Below are 23,874 nucleotides of genomic sequence, written 5' to 3'. Positions count from 1 at the left end.
CCTTCTCTCACACTCCTTTATCGCTTTGTGCTCATATTTTTTTTCTTGAAACTCCTTATCCAATCTGCTTTTAAAATTCTCCATCCAATTAAAAAAATGAAGACGGGTTAGTCATTGCTTGACAGTAGTAATTGACCTGTTTAGACAAGTCCAAGCTCATTTCAATGGGCACAGAAACCTTGGCAAACCACAGTGGAATTTACCTTCAAGTCTAGCCAGCCTAATTAATACATTGTTGAGAATTCTGGCCAGCCACACCAAATATGGCTTTTCCACCCACTTGAAGAATTCACCAATCTGAATACTAGCAGATACTGCAGCATCATTGTGGGCATGTGGTGTGTGTGTGAGAGAGAGAGAGAGAGAGAGAGAGAGAGAGAGAGAGAGAGAGAGAGGGAGGGAGAGAGAGAGAGAGGGAGAGAGAGAAAGAGAGAGAGGGAGAGGAGAGAAGAGAAAAGAAGAAGAGAAGTGTGTATGAGAGAAAATTGTAATGCGTTTGCACATAGTAAAGTAATTCTGGTTAAATAGTAAAGAAAACTTTGTAAGGGTAGGATTATACTACCAGGTGAGCAGCAATTGTCGATTGAACCTCTCTGAACCTGCTTCCTCATCTGTAGAATGAATGGGTTAAAGTACCTGATGCATACAGGGACCAGTGGAGAGATTGCAGATTATAAACTGGCTTGGTATATAAGAAGGCCAAGTATCGCCTGCGTCCCCGGGCCCCTGCTCTATGGCCGAAAGCATGTGTGTTTCTCTCTCTCTCTTTCTTTTCTTTCCTTTTTATTTTCTTTTCTTTTAATTGATTTTTTATGAGTCCGCATGCTCTCAGCCTAGCAACACTCTCTGTGTCTCTCCCCCAGGGGGCACCCTCCCGCCAGGGACGGAGCCCACAGTGGACACGGTGCCCGTGCAGCCTATTCCAGCCTACTGGTATTACGTTATGGCGGCCGGGGGCGCCGTGCTGGTGCTGGTCTCCGTCGTCCTGGCCCTGGTGCTCCACTACCACCGGTTCCGCTATGCGGCCAAGAAGACTGATCACTCCATCACCTACAAAACCTCCCACTACACCAACGGGGCCCCTTTGGCGGTCGAGCCCACCCTAACCATTAAGCTAGAGCAAGAGCGGGGCTCGCACTGCTGAGGGCCGAAGCAGGAACAGCGCCCCCCAAAAAAACCAAGAAAGACTGCAAACACGTTGCCTCGATTTTGCACTTTTTTTCTCCTTGCCTAGTCTCTGCGTGAACCCTCAGACATCTCTCTCTCCAGGGTCCCCAACCCTGCGCTCTCTTCTGTACCCCACACCATTCGTTGTAGTTCTTGGTTCCAGTTTCTCTTTGCTCTGATTTTGTTTGTTTTTATGATTATTTTTTCCTTTTCTTCTTTCCTTTTTAACTTTTCTCTTTTATTCCTTTCTTCCCTCCCCGACCCCCTTTTGTTCCTAATGGTTTTTAAACCCAACTCTAATGCTGCATCTGGAATCCCAGAAGAGACCCGCCCCTAAGCCCTTCACAACCCAAGGCTCTGCTGGTTTTGTTCCAGAGACAGGCCCTGTTGTTTTCTCCCCTGGCCTTACCCCATCCCTTCTCTCCTGGGCAGGTTGCCAGGAGTCTTGAGGGGAGCCTGGTCCTGTATGTACACAGTACACTCCCATGTGAAGAGGTGTGTGTGTGTGTGTGTGTGTGTGTGTGTGTGGTGGATTTGTGAGGGAGAGACTGATTCACTGTGGAGGGGGGAATGTGTTGGTGCGTGTAGAGAGGGGCCCCTTCTTGCGTCGCTTCTTCTGGGGTACTTTTCAAGAAAATAATATACTGTACACATTTTGTTTACTTGGAGAAGAGATTGGAGCTTTTTTTTGTTGCCTTATCTACGCTCTGGCTGGGTTTCTGTTGGCTGTCATTGTCATCTCCAGGTACCTAGAAAAATAGAGACCGTTCGGAATACAATGTGGCCGCACCCATCCTTATCCCCATCCCAAGCCACCCGACCCAAGACTGTGGTTCCTCCAGTGCACCCAGACATGACCCCCTTTGTTATGTTTCCTGGTGTCTTTGAAGTCACAAGATAACAGCCATTGGGTGCATGGAGTCATCTCTACTTCCAGCCCTGAAGCAAATGTGTCTCATGTTGCCTTATAAAAAGAAAAGAAAAAGAAAAAGAAAAAAAGAAGAGGAATAAAACGTTCATGGTGAATGTTTAGCTCTGACGGTCCAGTTGTGGAATAAGTCATAAAGGATAACACACCTGGGCTGATGTAAACTCAGTAGTCTGTTTTAATTGCGAGCAGCAGGGGACGATAGAAGGGAGATAGATAGACCCAGATGTTGTCTTTGCAGAGCCTCCTTAACCCTGCCCCCCAGGCATCATTGCATTGAGCCTAATATGGGATGAGGTTGAGGAAAAAGATATTCTTTGGTATTATTTTGGTCATTGTAATAGCGTTTGTAAAATATGAGGGAAGGGGGTTTATTTGCTTTCCTTTCATGGTGTTAATGTGTGCCTGAATCTATAGCTACTGAAGTATGTGGCTGTCCTCCTGACTTAGTTAAATATTATGAGAAAATAGAAAGGAATCATTTGTTGAAATGAACCCACGTGCTGCCAGTTAAAGTACTCATGGCATCTGGCTAATATTCCCCCAACGTCTGGTCTGCATACACCCCCAGTGTCCACTCTGGCATCAGCAGCTGCACTAGCGTGGCCAGAGAGAGGATGCCGTGGTGAAGGTACACCCATTGCAGCTGACTTTTCCGTCCCCAAACTCTCCACTGAGAGAGCTGTTAGAAGTGGCCCTAGGATACTGTGCAAAAGGCTGCATTAAACAGCAAAGTCAATTTCATTGCAACAAAGTGTCTAGTTGAAGATTCCAAGTATCCTAGGGCTCAGTCTTGGAGCCATTTGTTTTCTACTTTTCAACTAAAAAGTTTCTTGGAAAGTGAACAATTCTCTCAAGATGGTTGCCTGGTCACATGACCCTCCAGACACCTAAGAACAAAATACTAATTATTCTTTTTTTTTCCCCATTATTATTACTTGGGAGAGAGAGCGAGCCGTTCAGCATTCTTTCAGGGTAGCCAGATAGGTCCCTCCAGCACACTCTCAGCTTTTGCATCTGGTTCCTTTCATCCTCCTGAAAGGACACTGCTCTCTCGCTCTTACTCTATTTCAAAGAGCGATTCTGTCTCCGCCACAGCAGCCCTGCCACGGAAAGAAAAGATGAAAGGCTAGAGTGTGGCTATCTTGAGGTGTCCTCCCTCAAGACGATGGAGAGAAGGAAGTGTGAGCTGGAGGTGGGCCACAGCCCTGAGGGCTGAGAGAACCATGCCCTCGGGGTTAGCAAGGGTTTTTGTTAGTGTTGTTGTTTTTTAAACAGAGTTGTTTATTCACCACTAACTGAGCATTTAGGGCCAGGCATTCCTTGCAAATGATTGACATTCCTACAGGTGCCCTGTGGAAGCATTAGAAAGCCACAGCTAGAACATCAATCAAGCATAGCAGCTTCCTCTTTAAAAGAAAATGGCGGCCACATTGTGAACTTACTCTATGCCCATCTGATGCCCCATACAGCATCATAGTCACATACACAGCACAGATGAGAGGATGGTGAATCCCATGGTACCTTCAGCTAGGACTCATGCCTAAGCTCGCTCTCTCTCTCTCGCTCTCTCTCTCTCTCTCTTCCTCCCTCCCTCCCTTCTTCTCTCTTCTTTCTCCTTCTACCCCCCCCCCCAGCATCTTTCATAGTATTATCTAAAAGGGCAGCTCGTGTGTAAAATGCCATGCCTTGCTGCTTTAGAAAGCAAAATTCTAGATTCTGTTAGGGAGGAAAGCGACACTCTCTTCTAAAAAGACTGGACTGGACAGATGAATCTGCGCATGCACCAGTGTAAGCACTGCTTCTCAGAAGACAAAGCAGTGATGCCAACTGTTAAAATGTGGAAGAGGGTGTGAATGAGGTGAAGGGCCAGCTGGGCTACACAGCATTCGCCTTACTAGAGGTCTCACAAGAACCTTTCCTTGAGAGTATGCTAACAGCTGCCGGCTCCTATTGCTGGCAAAAGCAGAAAAACAAAACAAAACAAGTTAGTATTGCTATTGACAAAACAGGATGCCCAAAATAAAGTCATCCCTCCCCCCGTCCCACTTCTTTTGATTAAAACCATAATAGGAGATCAAGTAATATTTTTGAGGTTGATGCCCCATCTTTTAAAAGACCCCGTCTTTAAGATAAAAGCTAGCAGGCAAGCAAACACCTAAAAGGTCAAAATCTACCAAAGAACAACAAAACAAGAAAACCTACAGATTTTTACTTCCTATTCTTATCCCTCCCTATAACTGTGACACCCTTTGCATTGCTCAGTTGCCTGTGTGTCAAAATAACTTGTGGATGTTGAAAACTATTTGAAAATGTATTGTGTGGAATGTAATAAAATGATGATATTTTTATACAAACATCTGGGTTTTTTCCCTGCCCCTTTGCCTGTGAGAACAAAGTTGAAATCTAAGCTTTGAAAAAAAAGAAAAGAAAAAATTTGATGTCTCCAAAGTTTACACATTGCCTTCTGAACTGTAGGGCATTTGTGTGGGAGGGAGAAAGGGAGGGAGGGAGGGAGGGAAAAAGGAAGGGAGGGAGGGAGGGAGGGAGGGATGGAGGGATGTTCTCTCCTTGAGGCTGAACGTCATCCTTCCTTTCTTTTTATTTCCATAACTGCTTGTTAGGAGTTTTAGCCAATTTGTGCAGCTGAGCCAACTTTCATGATTGGTGTGGGATTTTGTGAAAGTTGCTAAGTGCTAAATTGCTCAATGTGATTCCACAAAATTTCTCTTGATGGCAAATCCCTGAACACTGGAATCTCCTTTCAAATTAGCCGACCGGGGAGTGGGTGCAGCCCTCAGGCATGAGGTACTCAGCCCCACAGAGGCAGGGCCCTTCCTCCGGAAAAGAAATGGTGACCTCTTGTCCCACACCTACCAAATTATTACTTCCTGAGGGATGTTGATTTCCAATTTATGAATGATGTCCCTGGAGCAAGGGAACAGGAACTTGTAGCACGGTCAGGATTCAGAGGTGGTTAAGATTTCGTTTAGGGACAGAAAATGGAAATGAAGCGATGAACACCACAAGCCCAGAGATGCCCTTTTATAAAAGGAACATTATGTAAAAGCATTTAGGGTAAGGAGACTTACTCAACAAGTTTTATGCTCTGCTCGGTTTGGTCTAGTCCACTTCATAGTGATGTGGCTGTGGTAGATGTCCAAATCTGAGAGACATTCTGAGGGGCAGAGAGTAGGAAAGTTAACTTCCAAGTGGCTTTGAGTTTTTCAATGGGAGGCAAGAATTTGTCACAGGAGGATTTATATTGCCTCTCATGTCACCCCAGAGATCTTTCTAAGAGGCCGAATGGCCATCCTAGATGGCCTTGCAATAAGAGACCTGTCCAGAGGACCCTCTTTCTGCCACAGCCCTGACTCCTCCTAGGTCCCATCACAAGCGAGACCCAGGATTCAGCACTTTTCATATGTGAAACCTGTCCTAACACTGCAAAGGGAATCCTAGTTCCTCAGGACTCACAGGAGACTGCTAGTACAGATGGTTCAGGGTAGATGTCATTGTCTGTCCTTCGCAGGGGCACAGAGCCGAATGTCCATGATTAGAACATTGTCTGCTTTTCCTATGCCAAGCACAATTACCCATTTTGTCTAAGTAACATTTGGCTGGCCTAAAACTCTTGGTTCCTGATAGCAAAAGGCAAAATGGAAGCTTCTCAAAGTGTTTATTTCCAACAAGGACCAAGACTTGTCCATACTTGCCTGGGATGACTTAGGAGGACCCTATGTGCCAGGCTGAGTTAAACACATCAGAACTTACATTTTGTTGGCATTACTAAGAGTTTTGGAGCCACTTGTGGGAAGTATTTCACCTTGACCCTAGTGCCAAGATTTATTTTAGGGGTACCCCTTCTCCCAGGGAGGATGGCAACAGTCACGAGTCAATTTCACACATTGTTCAGAGCGCTTTCACCAGTAAAACATTCCTGCACGCTTTGCAGACTTTGCCCAATTATAAATGTTACGGAGTTATGTCTCCATGAATCACAGGTAGCAGGTGTCGAGGCCCAGTGTGCTGTGTGTTTGCCCCTACCTGGGTCTTCTCTATGACTTAAATATACATTCTTGCTTCAACCCTGGTCCGCCTAGCTCAGACCTCCAAAGCCCGGCCATACCAGGGTGGTATGGAGTTTGTTTTTCTCATGTTCTTCATTGACTGTGGTTATTCTGCACAAACATTGTGGCCTTCTGCAAACTGTGATGAAAAGCGGTTCATTTTGAAGTTTTGATTTGTCTGTATTGTGGCTGCCCATTTGAGGCAAGCTGCAGATCACTAGGTGTGAGCTTGGTTTTGTTGTTCTCTCTCTCTCTCTCTCTCTCTCTCTCTCTCTCTCTCTCTCTCTCTCTCTCTCTCTCTCTCAATGTGCAGAGCACTGAGGCTCTCCCAGCTGTAATTTGCCTTTCATCCACTTCAATGATGGCCCAAAGAAAACACAAAATGAATCCAGCCAGAGAAAAAGGGAGGGGTGAGGGGAACACAAGCAGATCATCTTAGAATCAGCAGGGGGTGGGGAGAATTGCCCTAGACAAAGAAGTTAGAACTAGAAGTGGTGGGGGATTTAATTAAGCTTCATCTCAGTCAGGTACACAGGAGTTTGTACTGAGGTCCACTCCAACTAGAAATCTACTCCCTTAAGAGTCATCAGACCATGAACAGAGCCCTGGGCTGTCTGCACTGACCCCTTGGGAGCATTCTCATGGCACCAGTCCTAACTGGAATGATCCAGGATTTAGAAATTCTCCACAGAGCAGGACCCTAGTTAACAAGATGGGGGTGGTGGGATAACAAATCTAGAGTTTCAGGTACCAGCAGAAGCCACTTCTGTCCCAAATCCTATGGACAAGAGACCCACAAGTATCTCTCTTGTGGGTAATGTCTTTGCTTAGGGATTGTCCATCATGATCTTAAAGAGACACACGATGTAATTATAAATAGTTAATGATAATCTAATGTAAATTCTCATGGGCATTAGACCAAGAAATGAGAAGCATCTTCAGAAGGGCTGAGAACCAGAGGGCCTGGAGGCAGGGCTGGGCGTTGGGTGGGAAAACACCTTCCCTTGGAAGCACACTTGGTAGTTAGCAACACCAAACAAGGTTGTTGGGGGGGGGAGGGGGAACTTTTCAAATGGTAACTGGCAGGTGCTTCTCTCTCTCCCTCTCTCTCTCTCTCTCTCTCTCTCTCTCTCTCTCTCTCTCTCTCTCTCTCTCTCTCTCTCTCTCTCGGTCTGTGTGTGTATCTGTGTCTCTGTTCCTGTCTCTCTATCTCTCTGTCTGTCTGTCTGTCTGTCTCTCAATTCACAAATGTATATGGCTACCTTTCAAAAAGTACAATAATACAGAAAAGGCAATAATTAATTTTATTGTTGACCAACCCCAGTCTCCTCCCTGGAAGTGACCACAAAGAGGATTTGAAGCCACCTCTTTATACCTTTATAGATACAGAAGTTCGTGTCAAATTCTGCAGTTTGGTTTAGCTGCAGTTCATTTTGTTTTTCACCAGAGTATCACAGTGTTTCTTCTCTTGGCTGGACAACCTGCTTTTTTTCAAATGCCATCTTGAAGATCCTTCAGTAGGCATGGTCAGGTTTACTCCACCCTTTCCGGCCATATTGTGCTGATGCCCGGTCATTTATTAATTGTCCCATCTGTGTTGTCCATGTTCAGATTGTGTCTAGTTTTCTTTTGTTATTTGTTTTGTTTTTTACTGTTATCATCAATACTGCAATGGACACTGTTGAAGTTGCCTCTTTAGAGATTCCTGTTTCCATTTTAATAAACGCTGCAAATAAATATCGAAAGGTTTATATATGAAGGAACCGGTCTTCATTTGGGAGAATTGCAGAAACTGGGGACAGCCATATTTGAACAAACTGCCAAACCTCTGTGACTCTCTAGAGTAGGCACAGTCCTTGCCACAGAAGACTTTGGCCAGTTTTAGGAAATTTGAAACTCAGGGAGTACTTCTCTAGGACTTAAAAAATATTTTTTAATTGCCAAGTTGTAGAGAATACAATCCTTTTTGAACATGGCAGCTGTGGCCCAAGTTAATTCTGTCCCTGGGTTCAGCAAAGAGTCCTGTTGTCCATGATTAATGAGTTCTGCTTGGTTTCTCCAAAGAGCGACTGTGTTGTGCCTCGTTGTTATTTATTTATGTTTTCTACTGAAAAATTCATGTAAAAATATTCTTTAAGGTCATTGCACGGCATTGCACTGCAAACCGAATGATTCCAGCAACCTCAGGTAGACCCACATGCCAAGAGGAAGTCTCAGATCCTAGAAGCTTCCCCAAGGGGTGTTGCCCTGAGAGGAACAGATCCTGTGGGCGGAGAGGAGGCACTGATCTTTATTCCAAGGAGGCTCAGAGCTTTGGCAATGAAAGAAAGATATTGGCAGCAGGGCTGTTCTCTGGTGGGATGTCTCGATATGTAGGCAAATCTGTTTACCCCACAGAGCTCAAGCAAGGAATAGCATCAGGAGGGGAAGCCAAGAGACCTGAGTCCAAAACACTATTTCCAACAAGAGCACTGCCTTAAGTTCCATTATATGTGAGGCAAGAGAGTCATAATAATATCATATTAGCTCTGAGCATAGGTAACAATGTGTAGGGCCATTTACGTGCCTTGTGAGCTTTTTATTATCTGCCAAAGATTCAGGAACCCTTCCTCTTGGACATGAAACTTGAACACTTAACTCAGAAAGCAGTCTTGCCAGTGTGAGACCTGGTAAGCTCCAGACATCAGGCACTTCACACATTATCCTATTTTGTCTTCTCTATGCAGTGGTACACTCTTGATCCCTTTTAATAACATTATCACTTCTCAAAGCAGTGAATCCAACCCAGGTGAGAGTACATCTCTGCAACTCACTAGAAAGCTACCAGCTCCAGTAGGAATGTGCAAAGCACTTTGAGATGGATGTGTCCTTGACCAAAATCCTATTGGCTGATGGTCTCCTGGTTATTGAAACACATTTCAGCACCAACGGCCTTTTTGTTGTTTGTATTTCATTATACGACTGAGATCTAGTAGAAGAAGTGTAATGATTTGGAGAGGTTATTGAGAACCTTTCAATTGCTCCCCTAGGAAAATTCCAACATAAGGAATTGAGAACAAGAAGATAGTCATTACCATCTAGGTTCATTAGAACCTAGACCAAAGCTAGCAAGGGTATGTCCAGAGAGCTCCAAAGGTGACACCTCTGTTCAAGCCAACTGTAAACCAAAAGTGTGACCCTACCAATAGTGTTCATGGAAACTGTCGGGCCCATCATTTCTTTCTGGGTCTCAAATTCTAGATAAGGCCATAGTGCCTCTCTCTCTCCCCCAAGGAGGACCCAGTCTCCACCCCTACCTTTGTACTGAGTGAAGTTCATCTTCAGATTCATCTTCTCCTGACTTGGTGGTCCCTTTTCTTCTCTGGTGTCTTTACACACTCTCTACCATCCTTCTTCCAACATCTTCTCCCAGAAAAATCATAGGTCAGAATCCTTCACTCAAAAGCTTAATTGGTATTTCCCCAAAGAGAAAGGTTCTCAGAAGACAATCTAAAGCCAACAGAATCTTTCTGCTGAGACTATAGTCCTCAACCCCAAGCCAGCATCTGGAGAAATTCCTCTCATGAATGGATTGAGAATGGTTCCTTATTAGCTGCTGTAAAATTATATTATTGAGTAACTCATTCTTACTTATAAGAATGTCTGAGCAGAGTCCAACTCATAAGGGACATGTGTGGGGACAGAGTAGTAGAATTCGCCAATCCTTTAGAAAATACCCATTTGGTTTTGATTCTTCAGCCTTGTCTTTCCTCTTGACCAAGCTGGCATCAAACCACTCTACCTGAGGGCTGTTTCTTCTATGTTTACTTTATGGTTTGGGTAATAAAATGTCCCCACAGGCTCATGTGTTGAAGGGGGAGGTGACTATCTGGAGAGTCCTGACTTTATCAGTGGGTTAAGCCGTTGGTAAGGAAATACTAAACAGGCTTTAGAATGTGAACTGTGGCTGGAGAGAGTGGGTTAATGAGGGCGTGCTTCTGAGTGGTGTATCTTGGCCTTCACCATTTCTTGTCTCTCTCTCTCTCTCTCTCTCTCTCTCTCTCTCTCTCTCTCTCTCTCTCTCTCTCTGCTTCCCAATGGCTTCCATGAGGTGAATAGCTTTGCTCTGCTCTTCCTTTCTCGCCATGTTCTCTGATTCCTTGAGAGCCCACGGTGATGGGACCAGTAGCTGCCAAGTCCCACGGAGCCACGAGGCCAAGCAAACAGCTCCCCTTCGTTTCTCTCAGGCATTTGGTCAGCATTAACAAGCTGACTGGCTCAGTACGTCTTGATTACTGGGACTCAGGGATATAAGAAATATCCAAATTCCCCCTTGGAAAAGAAAAATCTCTGGCATATAAGTTTAGAATTATTTTACATCTCTAGGAATGTGGAGAAAGGTAGAACGCTTTCCCCTAGATTCTCTGTACCTTCCTCACCATCATTTCTTAGGAGAAACTAGATCCAACGAAAGAGTACAGAGAGCCAATTGCTTGGTGTCACACCTACTTTGGGGGATGGAGAATATCTGGCTTTTCAAAGACTTAGTTGGTTTAAAAACAAATACCAGAATATTCTCCCTTGTTTTGTAAGCCCATCCAGATTATAAATGTCTCTCTGGCTGCATTTTTCTTCCATGCCATTGGTGAGGCTCAGTGGAGACTTCCTGGGCCCAGTTGCTCATCTGCCTTCACGCCTGAAGGTGTTACTAGGTCATTTCACAAGCTTCTCATTTGCAGGTAGTATTTCCAAGCCTTTTAAGGGTTTCTTCCTGGTTTTTAACTATGAATAATAGAAAATAATGATTGTTCACAAGCTGACACTCCCTCACTCAGCTCATCCCAACCCCCTTTGTCTTTTCCTAATGAAAACCACATGGAAAAATTCCAACACTTGTTTTTCTGTGACCCTCCATATGTTTGGCTGAACCCTGAATGATTAAAAAAAATCCATGCTAAAGGATCTTCTGGTGGGCTCCTAAACTCAGGCCAAGCCCAGCAAGAGATGAAGAGCTCTCAAGTAGCCTGACTTTCTAATGCAGATTTGGCAAAGGCTGTAGCAACATCTGAACTTCTGGCTCCTCACTGTAACTGGGGATGAACAAACTGAATTAGGGAAATTAAGTGTGGTGGGGAGGGAGAACCCTCAGCCAACACTAAATGCGAAACCAAATTAAACATTTTGAAGTGCCAAGAAATATCTCTTTAGTCCTCCATTATTTCTGGTTTAGTGAGATCTCAGTGTTGTGCTTCCTGCTGGGGGAAAAATATAAAACAGAATGGCTGAGAGAATTTTCTGAAGGCGACTTCCACCTGAATGACCCACAGATTTAGCTGGCTGCTGAGGGTGTGTGTGGGGAGGGGGGGGTCTTCCAGAACTTGGAATCAAATCCAACAACAGCTCTCGGCAGCTGAGAGCATCTTGGAGATAAATCACAGGCTGCGAACAAGGTGCTGAAACCCCATAGCTTGCTTTCGGTCTCTGGATGATTTGTTCAGTGGCTTCCTACATTTTTCTACCTTCCTCAGCCACTTCATCTATAAAAGAGAAGTAGTGCCACCTGGTACCTTCACAAATGAAAGCGTCCAGAGGTTTCCTGTAAGAGGCTCTTGAATTCTTTCAAATCGAGTTGAATGTTAGTGGTTTCAGAAGGCATCCAGACTAGCTTTCTATAAGCGGTTGTTACCCAGCCCCAGTTAAGATGGAGACATAAGATGGGGCCACAAGGTACCCCTTTCATCAGGTCCCCACTCTCCAGTTAACAGCAGCAGTTCCAAAGTCAAACAAGCAAATGTTGAAAAATGTAGACCTTAGTGACTTTTTTAAAGAAATGCTAAGGATGGAATTCTAGAGCAGAGGGGCAGAGAGTGGACTCAGAGGGGTCAGGATAGGAAGGGGCTCTGACACCTAGAACCAGAAGACCATCTGCTCCTGGCCCAGAGCCTGTACACCCATGCCACGTCTGTTTGGCACAGGGTGATATATATGCCAAGTGTTCCTCTGAGTGTCTTTGTCCCATGCATTGGGTGGCAAGTCTGGTCTCCTTAGCCCCTGCCCAGAGTTGTCATGGAAGGGCCTCATGGAAGAGAATCAGTGTGTATCATGTTCTGTAATGATCCATGCAAGTGACCCAGGGATGGACGGTCTTACATTATTTATCTAAAAGCAGCCGGAGGTTTGAAGCAGGCTGCCCATTCCCCTGGCAATCTTGTGAAGTTCCTTACGATGCAGAAACTACACAGAGCACTGTCAAGGCTGATGCTCTCACAGGAAACCATAGCATAACAAGCAGAGACAGTGAAGGCTGAGAATTTCCTGTTAGAAACTACAGAAAGGCGAACTAATGAAGGTGTGCTAACCCCAGAGAATGAGAGAGAGAGAGAGAGAGAGAGAGAGAGAGAGAGAGAGAGACAGAGAGAGAGACAGAGACAGAGACAGAGCAGAGAGAGAATGTGAGAGCAAGACCCCCCTACTGGAGAGGTTGGTGGGAGTCTCCCAACTGCAGGTAGGAGTGTCAAGGGGTGTCTCCCCGATAAGCATGGGTCTGACAGCTCCAGGCCTCCTTAGGGAGAAACATTTTTCATTAGAGAAGGCTGCTTGTGACTGGGTGTGGCTGCTCACCATTTGTGCTGTAGTACACAGTCTGCTAAGCAGGACACTACCAGGACTCTTCTAGGATGACTCTGGAGCAGTCCAGAGAGGTTTTAGTAACTAGCTGTGGTATCTCTCTTTCTGAAACAGCTTAACAGGAGCTAGGTTAGAACTTGAGACACTCATCGTCTTGCGACTATGGGCTCTTGATTCTGTAAAAAGAAGGGAGACTTGAGGAGACAAGGTGACTCCCGGGCCTCAGATTCCATTGCAGCATCAGTGCAGCCAGGGTTTTGTTCATTGGGTTGTTTTCATTCTAAAATGGAGGCAATTCTGCCACCTTGGCTGCTCAAACCAAATTAACTAACGGCTTTCAGTCATCTGATTTCATCTCCTCATCTCACTATACTGGTCTTCAGCCACTGAGAGTGAGCAGAGATCTGCCTCACTGGTGGATAAATGCAAGGTGGGAGAGTTGTGAGTCAGAAAGGATTGCAAATCAAAAAGCCAAAAGATAAATGTGTGGGTGAAGAGGCTCAGATGTGATCCTGACAGTCACACAGATGTGGACATGGAGTGCCCCCAAGCCCACCTTGCAGTAACCTGAACTCTGAAATATCCAACTCTATGCTCCCACAGCTTCCTAGCTGACAAGGGCCCAGCTTCCCTTGCCTAGTTCCTCCCCTGGGCTCCAGCAGCACTGTGGAGTCCCCTTTACAAATGCTTCATTTTTCCTTATGCTCTTCTGGTGTCTTTGTTTCCCAGTCATACTGATGTAGCTTAATGATAGAGACCAGATCCCATACATCTTTACTACAAGAATCCCTTAGTGTGCTCTCTGGGCACCTGGTAAACCTTCTTTATAAGTGATGGTTGGCCAATGGTTAGTTGAGACTGTGCTTTGAATGCCGTTCAGCCTCCTCTTTCTGGGTTATGCCTATCATAGAAATCTCGAAGTTCCAAACTTCAGATCACTAATAAAAAAATCCTTAGAAGATACCAGCAAAGTGATGAGCCAGCGATCCAACCAAGTGTCTAGAGGATCCGGAGCGATCCAGCCAAGTGTCTAGAGGATGCATATTCTGCCACTTGGGATCTCAGGCAAGGCAGATGCTTTGTTTCTGTAGGATAGAGTAGAGAGGCTGGGACAATGGCTCATTTGGCATCACAAGTGTAAGGACTGAGGTTTAATCTTCAGAAGCCGTATAGAAATGCTAAGTGAGATTATATATGCTTATAATCCCAGGCACTGGATATGGAGAGGCAGATCTCTGGGGTTCATTGGCCATCCAGGCTTGCTGGACTGGCAAGTTCCAAGGCAAGTGAGAGACCGTCTTTAAAACAAAAACCAAAACCAAGAAAAGCAAGATGAGGAATAATATTTGAGGCTATCCTCTTGCTTACACACACACACACACACACACACACACACAAGCACCAAAGGATAGTAGTAGAGATGTGTGTGGCAATGCAGTGTACCCCCTAGAGAAACTGAACAAGTCTCAGCAGCCCCATTAGTCCAGTTCAGTTTGAGTAACCAACTGAGTGAGCAGGGTAGCCATTGCATTAGGTCTTGAGAGTTAGCGGTCAGGCTCTGGTAAGGCTTAGATTGACTCCTCACAGAGACCAAGAACAATACAGAGTCATGGGAGCACAAAGGCTGAACGTGGAAGTCCTGTGGGTGCTGAGATCTCTTCCTGACCTGTCCTGCTGTGCGCTGTGGCTCATTTCACTTTCCCTAGCTTCGCTCACACTCACAAGCACACCTTACCACTAATAGGGATTTTGGATCATGTTCGCCAAACGGTTCTCCCATTGCGATTAGACTCTAAATCCTTGTCATCTCCAACCTGTCCTCGGTTTCCCAGCTGGCTCAGCATCCTGAGGCTGACATTTCTCCCTCCCACACAGCTGCTACCTCACTCCCTGCCTGGTGCTCAAACTCATCCTTCTTCCTGTCTCATGCAGAAGCCAGGACCCTCTCCTTCTGGACTTTATGACAGCAAGTGCCCATCCTTCTCTTATGTTGTCTTTGCCAGAACTCCAGAACTCCCTATACCAACCACCTTCTTGCAGTCTTCATCAAAAAAAAAAAAAAAAAAAAAAAAAACACCAAACCAAAACTCCCAATAAATAAAAGCATTCCTAGTTTTACTTAGTGTGAGCAACAGAAAAGGCAATTGGCCAGTGAAAAGCAAAGATGCTTTTGAGAGAAAAATCTCTTAATCAAATACAGATATGAAGCACATGAGCAAGGGGACTGGAGAAATTGCTATCAAAGTAAATTGGTTTTTGTACAAATGTTCCTTTTATTTGGGTTTTCCCCAGTGTGCTATTCTCTCTTTAAGGCTTGGCGAACAGATGCGCTTTTGAAAATGTTGATTAACTTATCCTTTTCTTGACCCCTTCCCACTCACCCAAATTCCTAGGATCACGATTATTCCAAGAGCAGAGGTGAGCCACTGAAGTGTTCCTTACCTTAAGTGGCCTTTGATTCTCCAGGTGTGGCGTCTCAGCTGGGGCTGAGCAAGCGATTCCACTGAAACGTAGGAATGGGCCAGTTCTTCTTCTTTTTCCTTTTTTTTAATTTTTTGTTAGATATTTGCTTTATTTACATTTCAAATGGTGTTCCCTTTCAGAGTTACCCTTCCGAAAATCCCCTATCCACCCCCTGCTCATCCCTACCCCCCAATTTCCTGACTTGCATTCCCCTATTCTGGGAAATTGAGCCTTCACAGCACCAATGGTCTCTCCTCTCATTGATGTCTGAAATGGTCATCTTCTGCTACATATGTCGCTGGAGCCAGGGGTCCCTCATTGTGTACTCTGGTTGGTGGTTTAGTCCCTTGGAGCTCTGATGGTACTGGTTGGTCCATATTATTGTTCCTCCTGCAGGGCTGCAAACCTCTTCAGCTCCTTAGGTTCTTTCTCCAGCTGTTCCATTGGGGACCCTGTGTTCATTCTATTGATTGGCTGTGAGCCATGGGTATTTTGGTCCACTTTCCAATAAGGATCAAAGTTTCCATACTTTGGTCTTCCTTCTTCTTGAGCTTCATGTGTTCTCTGAGTTGTATTTGGGTATTCTGAGCTTTTGGGCTCACTGATAAGTGGATATTAGCCCAAAAGCTCTGAATACCCAAGGAATGGGCCAGCTCTTAGGAAGGCATCTCACCAGTCCTCTGCCTCTAGAGATGACAGGCCTAGGAGGAAATGTCCTCACTGTCACTGCCACGCATTTGCCCTCTTTCCTTCAAGACCAATGTCACATCCACCATATCAGTGGTGGCCTTGGTCTTCTTCTTGTCTTTGACAGAGACCAAACACCTAAATCAAGTACAGGGTTTGGCCCCATGGTCACTGGTAAGAATCCCCAAGGTTCTTGCCTATATCTGATTCACATACTCTTATCCATTTTCTATATCCTCTGCTCATGAAGATGTTAAGACATATGAGCATTCCATCAAAGTGATTAATTGTCAGGAATGTGAGCTTTTTCCAGCTTCCTCTTGTTTTTCAATACATAATTCTATTTTTAAAAAAGGCTGGGTTGACTTTCATAAGCTCACTGTGATCCCTGTGACAGACACCACCTGCGTCTTGTCCAATCATCTTCACATCTTCATTCCAAAGAAACAGCCTGCTTTATGGGAGCCTGATTTATGGAGAATAATGGGCACCGAGGTAGGAAAGCTGGCATGGCTTGCAGGTGCCAGTTGCTGTACTAGAAGCATGCCAGGAACGGGCTGGACTCACAGAGGACTAGCGCCACATGGCAGTGGTCCCTTCCGGTGAATCTTGGCAGGGTGTTCCGGGTGTCCTTTTCTAGAGGCCGAGGGGATGTGAGCATGCTTCAGCACTCTGGCCAGGAATGAAGAAGACTTTTACAATGATTGGAAATGAGTGGATTTCCAGAGTGACAGTGATAGATCCATCCCAGCTCAGTTCACGGTCAAGGAGATGGTCTAGGATACACGATACAGATGAACAAGATGTTCCGTGTAGTCTGCAGTTCTTCTCATTGCTACTTCAGCTTCTGGAGGTTTTAGGTGTCCTAACCAGCATGACACACGAGCAGAAATGAAAAGACCCTGCTTATTACCACATATTGGACTCTCTTTTTAGATGTTTTAGCATTTTAGATGAGTAATTTTCATGGGTTCTTATTTCTATAAGTTGGACAATTTTGTGCAAAAAAATTCACCCATATTGCACATTCTTCAGATTATCATATAAAAAAAATAAGATAGGCAATGATCATACTGGAAAATTTCAGAGCAAATTAACTCTATTCACGCCTGGACTAGTCAGATTGGGTGCCAGTGTTTGGTCTCTTCTAAATGGTGTAGGGTTGGGGGGGTAACAACGCAAAAATAGCCTGGGATGGGGAAGACAAGAGACAGCCCCACACATGTGAGAGGGGAACACTGAGACATTCTTCCAGTTCTTTCATATTAAGCCCGCTAATGATGAGGCATGACTTCTTTCGCTTGCCACGTGTCTTCTAAGGTACACATATATGGGGAGACGCGGTTTGCTATGCTAAGTATGTGACATTGTAATGGTGGCTGAGGATGTAACATAGGTGCTGAGAGGCCTTCCTAGAAACCCCAAACCACAGCTGGTAATGAGCAACAGTTATGGGAACATAAGAGGCTGAGCTAGCTTGCCACTGAAGGTGTGACCTCTTAGTTTGTTTTCTGGTCACTGTTGAAAGAAAGCTCCTTTGTAAGAGAAATAATCCAGCAGCGTGCATGCAAAGTGATCTTACAGTGGGCTTGATTCTCTAGAGACTCACCACAATGGGAGTTGGCTCAACAATGGTTAGCTCTTTGCCTTGTAACTGTGATGATAGAATTTCTGATAATTTTGGTGTGTTTGTTTTCCTTTTTTTTTTTTTTCATAGTGGACATCCCAGAAATCCATGGAGGAGAGGGCTATGAAGATGAGATTGATGGTAGGTATTACTATGATTTAGCAGATAATCATGGAATTCAAACTTTGGTTATAAAAATGTCAATGAAAATAATGCTCTGGCTATTGGAGGACCCGAATTTAGAACTATTGGTTAGAAATACAAGTGAAAAGGACCCAGCGAAGAATGAAGGAACCATTAATTACCTTGCCAGGGTCAAAGCTCCAGACTTAGAAAGCTTACCGGATCCCTTCGGCCTAATATGAAACAGGCCCCTAGGTTCAGGCAACTTTCTCTATGGATGGACTTCAAACCTGGGAAATCCCTTCAGAAGTGTAAAGTGAGCCCCTCTCTGCCATCACTGCTTGACCCCCACCCTCTTTGCTGTCACTGATTGACCCCATGACCTCCTCCGCAGAAAGGTCAGAGTGAATTATCTGAACGTGAACAGTCTCAGGCTAGCGTGGACAGTTCATCCCACCGCCCGCTCACAGGGAAGCTTTGTAATACTATCCAAGATGCCAGAACTTGTTTCTTGAAGATTTAGGGGTTTTGTCTACACTGCCCACCTCATATTTTCATATTTATTCCAAGCTCTAGTTTTGCATTTCAAATGCACATACTTCTGGAAGCTAATTCTGGAGTCTTGAGAGGGGGTGCAAACACTTAGGTGTCATTTCTGCCTTCAACTCAGCAGTGGGAGTTATCAGGCCTGATCTCTGGGATCCTACTCACAGAGCAACCTCAGACCAAGCATGAACATTTAGGAGAACAGTTGCTTTTCACCTGACCTTAATCAGAAACTTCAAATGCCATCAGAGAAAGTAGAGTGGCAAACCCAAACAGCACCTTGTCAGCTGGCTGCAGCAAACCCCACTCCAGGTCTCCTTTTATGGGCAAAAACGCACAACTGGCCTATATGGGAGTCTGCAGGAGATCAAACAGTAGCACGAGCAAGCAGATCACAGGGAGGAGGCTGCGAGGCTGGAGGCTGGCTCCCGGCCCTGTGCTAACTGCTTGCTCACAGTCTGGTGCCAGTCACTGGTCACCAGGTCCTTCAGCCCTCGCATGTCTTGTTCCTACACTGGACATGTAAGCATATCCTTTTCCTCGGGTGACTAGAGCAAGCACAAGGCTTGGTTGCTTCACTCACAGAAATTTATTTTCTTACTGATTTGGAGGCTTGTCATAGATGAAGGTTTGATCAAGGCTGGTTATAAGGATCTCTCTCTCTCCCTCTCTCTCTCTCTCCCTCCCTCCCTCCCATTTCCCCCTTCTCTTCTGTCCCTCCCTCTCAGTGGCTTGTGCATGAGCATTTCCATATTTGCTCATGTCTATCTTCTTCCCTTTCCATGAGGGTACCGGTCAGATTGGGGTTAGGGCCCAGCTAATGGCTTCTTGTCGATCAGCAAAGGCCTTGATTCCTAATAAGATCACATTCTAATAAAGCAGTAAGGGGTTGAACTTAAACAAGAACAGTCGAGGCCAATTGAACCTGTATCAATAAAGTGTATATGTCAGGGGAAGTCCAAGGGCCAGAAAGGAGATCTGCTACATACATAGCCAGGAAGGCTAAGAGCAGAAGCTCTCGACATGAAAACAATCTCAGCCAGTCGTTGGTTTAACCTGAAGCAGCAGGAAATGAGGAATGTAAAGGCACACCAAGAAGCGTGCCTGGGACACATGGCCGTCGTCCTGTGCATCGCAAAGTACCCCAAGGAGCCTGTTAGAACCCGAGCCACCAAAAGAGGGACAGAGAGAAGGGGGAAAAGGGAGGGGGAGGGAGGGAGGGAGGGAGGAAGGAAGGAGGGAGAGAGAGAGAGAGAGACAGAGTGAGGAGGAACAAAGGAGAGAGAGAGAGAGAGAGAGAGAGAGAGAGAGAGAGAGCAAGCATCATGGTGATACACCTGCTTAGCATGCAAAAGGCCCTGGGTTTGATCGTCCCCAGCAAAAGCAAGCAAAACAGTAACAAATCTGAACTCACCTAATGTAAGTCAGCTTACTCAAGACTCCGATATTTATTATCTATCTTGTGGCTCAGGGGATTGAATTTAGGACCCCCATCCATTTTAGGCAGGTGCTCTATCACCAATTATATCCCCAGTCCTTAAAAATCAAGTCTGTAGGCCAGCTGCAGTTCAGTTGGCCAAGTGCTTGGCTAACGCATGCTGAGGCCTGAGTTTGATCCCTGACACTACATAAAACTGGAAATGGTGGTGCATGTCTATAGTCCTACTACTCATGAATTACAGGCAAGTTCAAGGCCAGTCTGGGATACCCTGTTATAAATAAAGTGTAATATGTGTGTATGTATACATATTACATATATATGTAAAACACACACACACACACACACATATATGGAGAGATACAGAGAGACAGAGACACAGAAAGAGCACTTATTCTGTGCCAGGCTGCAAGCACTTGACAATTATTAATTCACTTAATCCTCCTAATAACCCAGGGAGGTCATTTTATTGCCATCTCCACTTTACGATGAAAAACTGGAGTCAGAGAAGGGCTTAGGTCACCTGCCTCAAAGGGCACAGCTAGGACACAGCAAGGTTGCCAAGTGCCTGCTGCTTACTGCTGAGCCCTGAAGTGACTTGGGTCTGGGGAGCCTCAGTTTTTGTCTCCATGTTTAAAATCTTGTGTATTTTGTGCCATAGATGAATATGAAGGGGATTGGAGCAACTCTTCTTCCTCTACCTCAGGGGCCGGCGGCCCCTCATCAGGCAAAGAAAAGAGCTGGCTGTACACACTGGACCCCATCCTGATCACTATCATCGCCATGAGCTCGCTGGGCGTCCTGCTGGGCGCCACCTGTGCCGGTCTCCTCCTCTACTGCACCTGCTCCTACTCCGGTCTGAGTTCGAGGAGCTGCACCACACTGGAGAACTACAACTTTGAGCTCTACGATGGCCTCAAGCACAAGGTCAAAATCAATCACCAGAAGTGCTGCTCGGAGGCGTGACCAATGGCGTCCCAATCGCTTCTGGCGTTTCATTCCAGTGAGAGGGGCTAGCAAAGATTCCAGTTTTCACACCCCCCCCTTTGGAAACTGAATGCCATAATCTGGATCAAACTGATCCAGAATACTGAAGGTATGGACAGGACAGACAGGCCAGTCTAGGGAGAAAGGGAGATGCAGCCGTGAAGGGGATCATTGCCCACCGAGGATTGTGGTGGTCAGGTTACTGCAGGAACCGGGCCCGTGTTCTCTGCTGGGACACAGACAGAAGTGCATCTCTTCAGAGTCACATTTCTGTTTCGTTTGTGGGTTTGTTATGATTATGATTGCTATGGGTTATATTTTATTTTATTTTTTGGTCTGTGAGCAACTCAAAGAGGCAGAAGAGACAGAGACACCGACACAGAGAGTGGCACAGAAGAGGATGGCTTATCGGGCGCAGGAAGTGGAGAGATCATCACCGTTCTCCACATCTCTTTCTAGTCAACACTTGGAAAGCAAAGGGGCCTTTCAGCCCTTCCATCCTGAGAAATGGAACTGAAGAAACGAAAGCCACGCAGCTCAGCTCACCCTCGGGTGGTCTCCCAACTCGAGAGACTTGCTGGGGTGTGCTCAGGTTCTGCCAGCCAACCTTAGGAGCTGCTGTTTCAGGTCCTAGCATATTGAAGTAGGATGCTATTGCCTTTAGCTTTTTTTAATCCAGGGGAAGATTGCCATTTTAGGGTCAGCTTGAACAATTCTTTCTTATATAAGATTTTAAAATAAACCAGAACAGAAACTTCACACACCAGAATCCATAGACACACCTCTATGGTTAGACACAGACAAGCCTTAAAATGCTTTGATGACTGGGTGCCATTTCTTAATCTAGACCCAGAGTTTGTGGGTGTGGGGTGTCCCTTGTGGGGCCTCAGCTGGTGGCATTGCCTTTTCTTTTCCCGCCTATTTGTTCTTCTGCATATATTCACATATGCACGCAGTGTGCTCATACACAGCTCATGTGCTCACACACACACACACACACCACACACAGCGGGGAGGAGAGAGGGAGGGAAGGAGGAAGGGAGAGATTTTGCGGTCTCTATTTAGTCTAAGAGCAGAGGGAAAGAATAACAAAGGAGGAGAGAGAAGCACAGCCTGTATTGGGAAGAATGACCTCTGTGGATAGAGACGTTTTGTTGAGTCAGGGTCCTGGATAGGTTAAGAACATTGATTTCTTGTGGGAGGCTTCATTCTTACAGGGATGTAAGTGCAAGGGCATGCAGGTCTGTGAGTTCTATAGATGGAGCTGTTCACACAGAGCTTCAACCTCAGGAGACCTGAGTTCTTATTCATACACATATGTGCCATGTACACACACACACACACACACACACACACACAAACACACACAGAGCAGTTCATGTGTTTTTTATTAAGTGCCTTGAAAACAATGAAGAAAAATGTATTTTCCTCTAGGTAGGAATCACCCCTGTCTCACAAGTTAAGGCAATCCTCCTGCTCCCCTCGCCCCAGTGATTCCATTCCCAACCCCCCCTACCCACTGCCAACCCACAGTGGAATGAGTCTGGCTACCCGGGGTGAAAATCAGAGCCCTAGATGACTCCAGAAAGGGAGGCATCAGGAAGAGAATGAAGTTGTATGAAGGATAAGATTGTCCTCATCGAGATCCAAATCTTGACTTTGTGTTAATGCCTAAAGATTGTCTGTGCCCTAGAAATACATTCTAAGCCCCACCAGTATGTCCAGACTGTTGCATATCAGTGGTAAACTGTCTGACCATTTTTGCTGCTGTGATCACCCACAATTTCATTTGTCTTGTACCCAGGCAAAAGGGGGAGGGTGAATGGGACTGGCTGTGGTCCCTTTAAATGTTAACTTATGAAAACCCTAGTTCAGATGGTAATGTCGCAGTGTTTTGTATGCAGGGGGGAATAGTCATACTGACAGCTATTTATTCCCGTGTGTGTGTGTGTGTGTGTGTGTGTGTGGTGTTTCCCACCCTTGAGTTCTCTGTATCTACTGTGTATGTGAGTGGTAACGTGGGACTCAGTGCTGGTGTTGTGATTTTGACCTAGAGCCTGAGTGTTCTGCTGATCTTGGCACTAGTCAACCCAGTGGTAGAGGTGAAAAGTTCATTTGTCTAGCCCAGGGGGCATAGTATTAGAAGCCCTCTGAGCTGGGCATACAGTAGAAGAAAGTTGGTATTTAGCTTGCCCTCCTCTTCACCCTCCCATGCAGCTAGGATTCAGAAAGCTGAGGGTTTCTAAGGAGGAGAAACATGCCACCTCTGGGGGTCCTGGCCCTCACATGCCCAGTGGACCATTTACCATAATTACCCCCAAAGATCAGCCCTGTCTAAAGTCATGTGCAACTCAACCTGCATCCCTTTACAAGTCCTGCATCCACACCATTTTTGGCTAATTTGAGGCTCTGGGTGGGTCCTGAGGGCTGAACAAAAGCAGGGTCCCCAGGGCTACATGTAGATACCTCACCAAGGCTAGAGGCTGGTCTGTTTTAAGATGTAAAGAAAGACAGCTGGATCTGATTCTAAGGTAGCCAGGGGACACCTTGGTGCATTTGTTGTCTCTGTCCGCAGGTAGGCTAGCTGGCCCATCTCTTTGAATTGTTCCCTTTGGGAAATCTAATTCACAGTATTGATCTCCTTTTTGCCTTGTACTGAATGACACATTACCTCCACGCTCTCCCGGACTAAGCAGTCCACAGGGCCACAGGGTTGCTTTCTCTCTTTTGTGGGGATGGGGAGTCGACAGGGATGAGGGTCCAAGGAATGAGCATGAATGACAAGAAAACAAGGGGGACAGTAAGCTTTTCCAGGATGTGCTGTTGAAGGTATTTGACCATTCACTGGCTGAGCCAGATCACAGGAACTCGAGAGCTTTTACTGTGATTCTTCAATGTAAAAAAAATAAAACAATGTCAGACGGTGTTTATATGATTTGTATAAAGCCTTTTTAAGATTACTATTTAAATAAACATATACCAGAACTATTTTTCCTGCACTGTCTTTCTTTAGGACAAAGACTGGGGACTTGTCTGGATTTTACCACTCAAAGTTTTGTGTCCTGGGAAATACTTCATGTTAGTCATCTTGGATAGCTAGAACAGAATACTGTACATCAGGCGACTTAGACTTAACCAGTTAATGCTGGAAGCTGGGATCAAGTTCAGGCAACTACCAGCACACTTAAGAGTCTTCCTAATCTGTGGGCATCTGCTTTCCCTTCACAGACCA

At 45.5% G+C, this 23,874-nt stretch overlaps 1 protein-coding gene across 4 annotated transcripts in view; it reads left to right on the top strand.

Moving 5' to 3' along the window:
- The window catches only part of Nrp2 (neuropilin 2), a 116,376-nt gene extending 92,746 nt beyond the window's left edge, over window positions 1-23,630 (top strand). For 2 of the 4 annotated variants that reach the window (XM_052191950.1, XM_052191949.1), the window contains exons 16-17: window positions 17,639-17,689; window positions 20,317-23,630. In XM_052191950.1, the coding sequence (XP_052047910.1) occupies window positions 17,639-17,689; window positions 20,317-20,621 (356 nt within the window). In that variant the 3' untranslated portion in view covers window positions 20,622-23,630. Of the gene's footprint in view, window positions 1-863; window positions 4,463-17,638; window positions 17,690-20,316 lie in introns of those variants that run through there. The other 2 variants (XM_052191951.1, XM_052191952.1) reach the window with 2 other exon arrangements.
- The last annotated feature ends 244 nt before the right edge of the window (window positions 23,631-23,874 follow it).

This window comes from Apodemus sylvaticus, chromosome 9 (assembly GCF_947179515.1).
Source record: "Apodemus sylvaticus chromosome 9, mApoSyl1.1, whole genome shotgun sequence".
NCBI classification, from domain to species: Eukaryota; Metazoa; Chordata; class Mammalia; order Rodentia; family Muridae; genus Apodemus; species Apodemus sylvaticus.
This window is presented reverse-complemented; position numbering and strand designations above follow the sequence as displayed.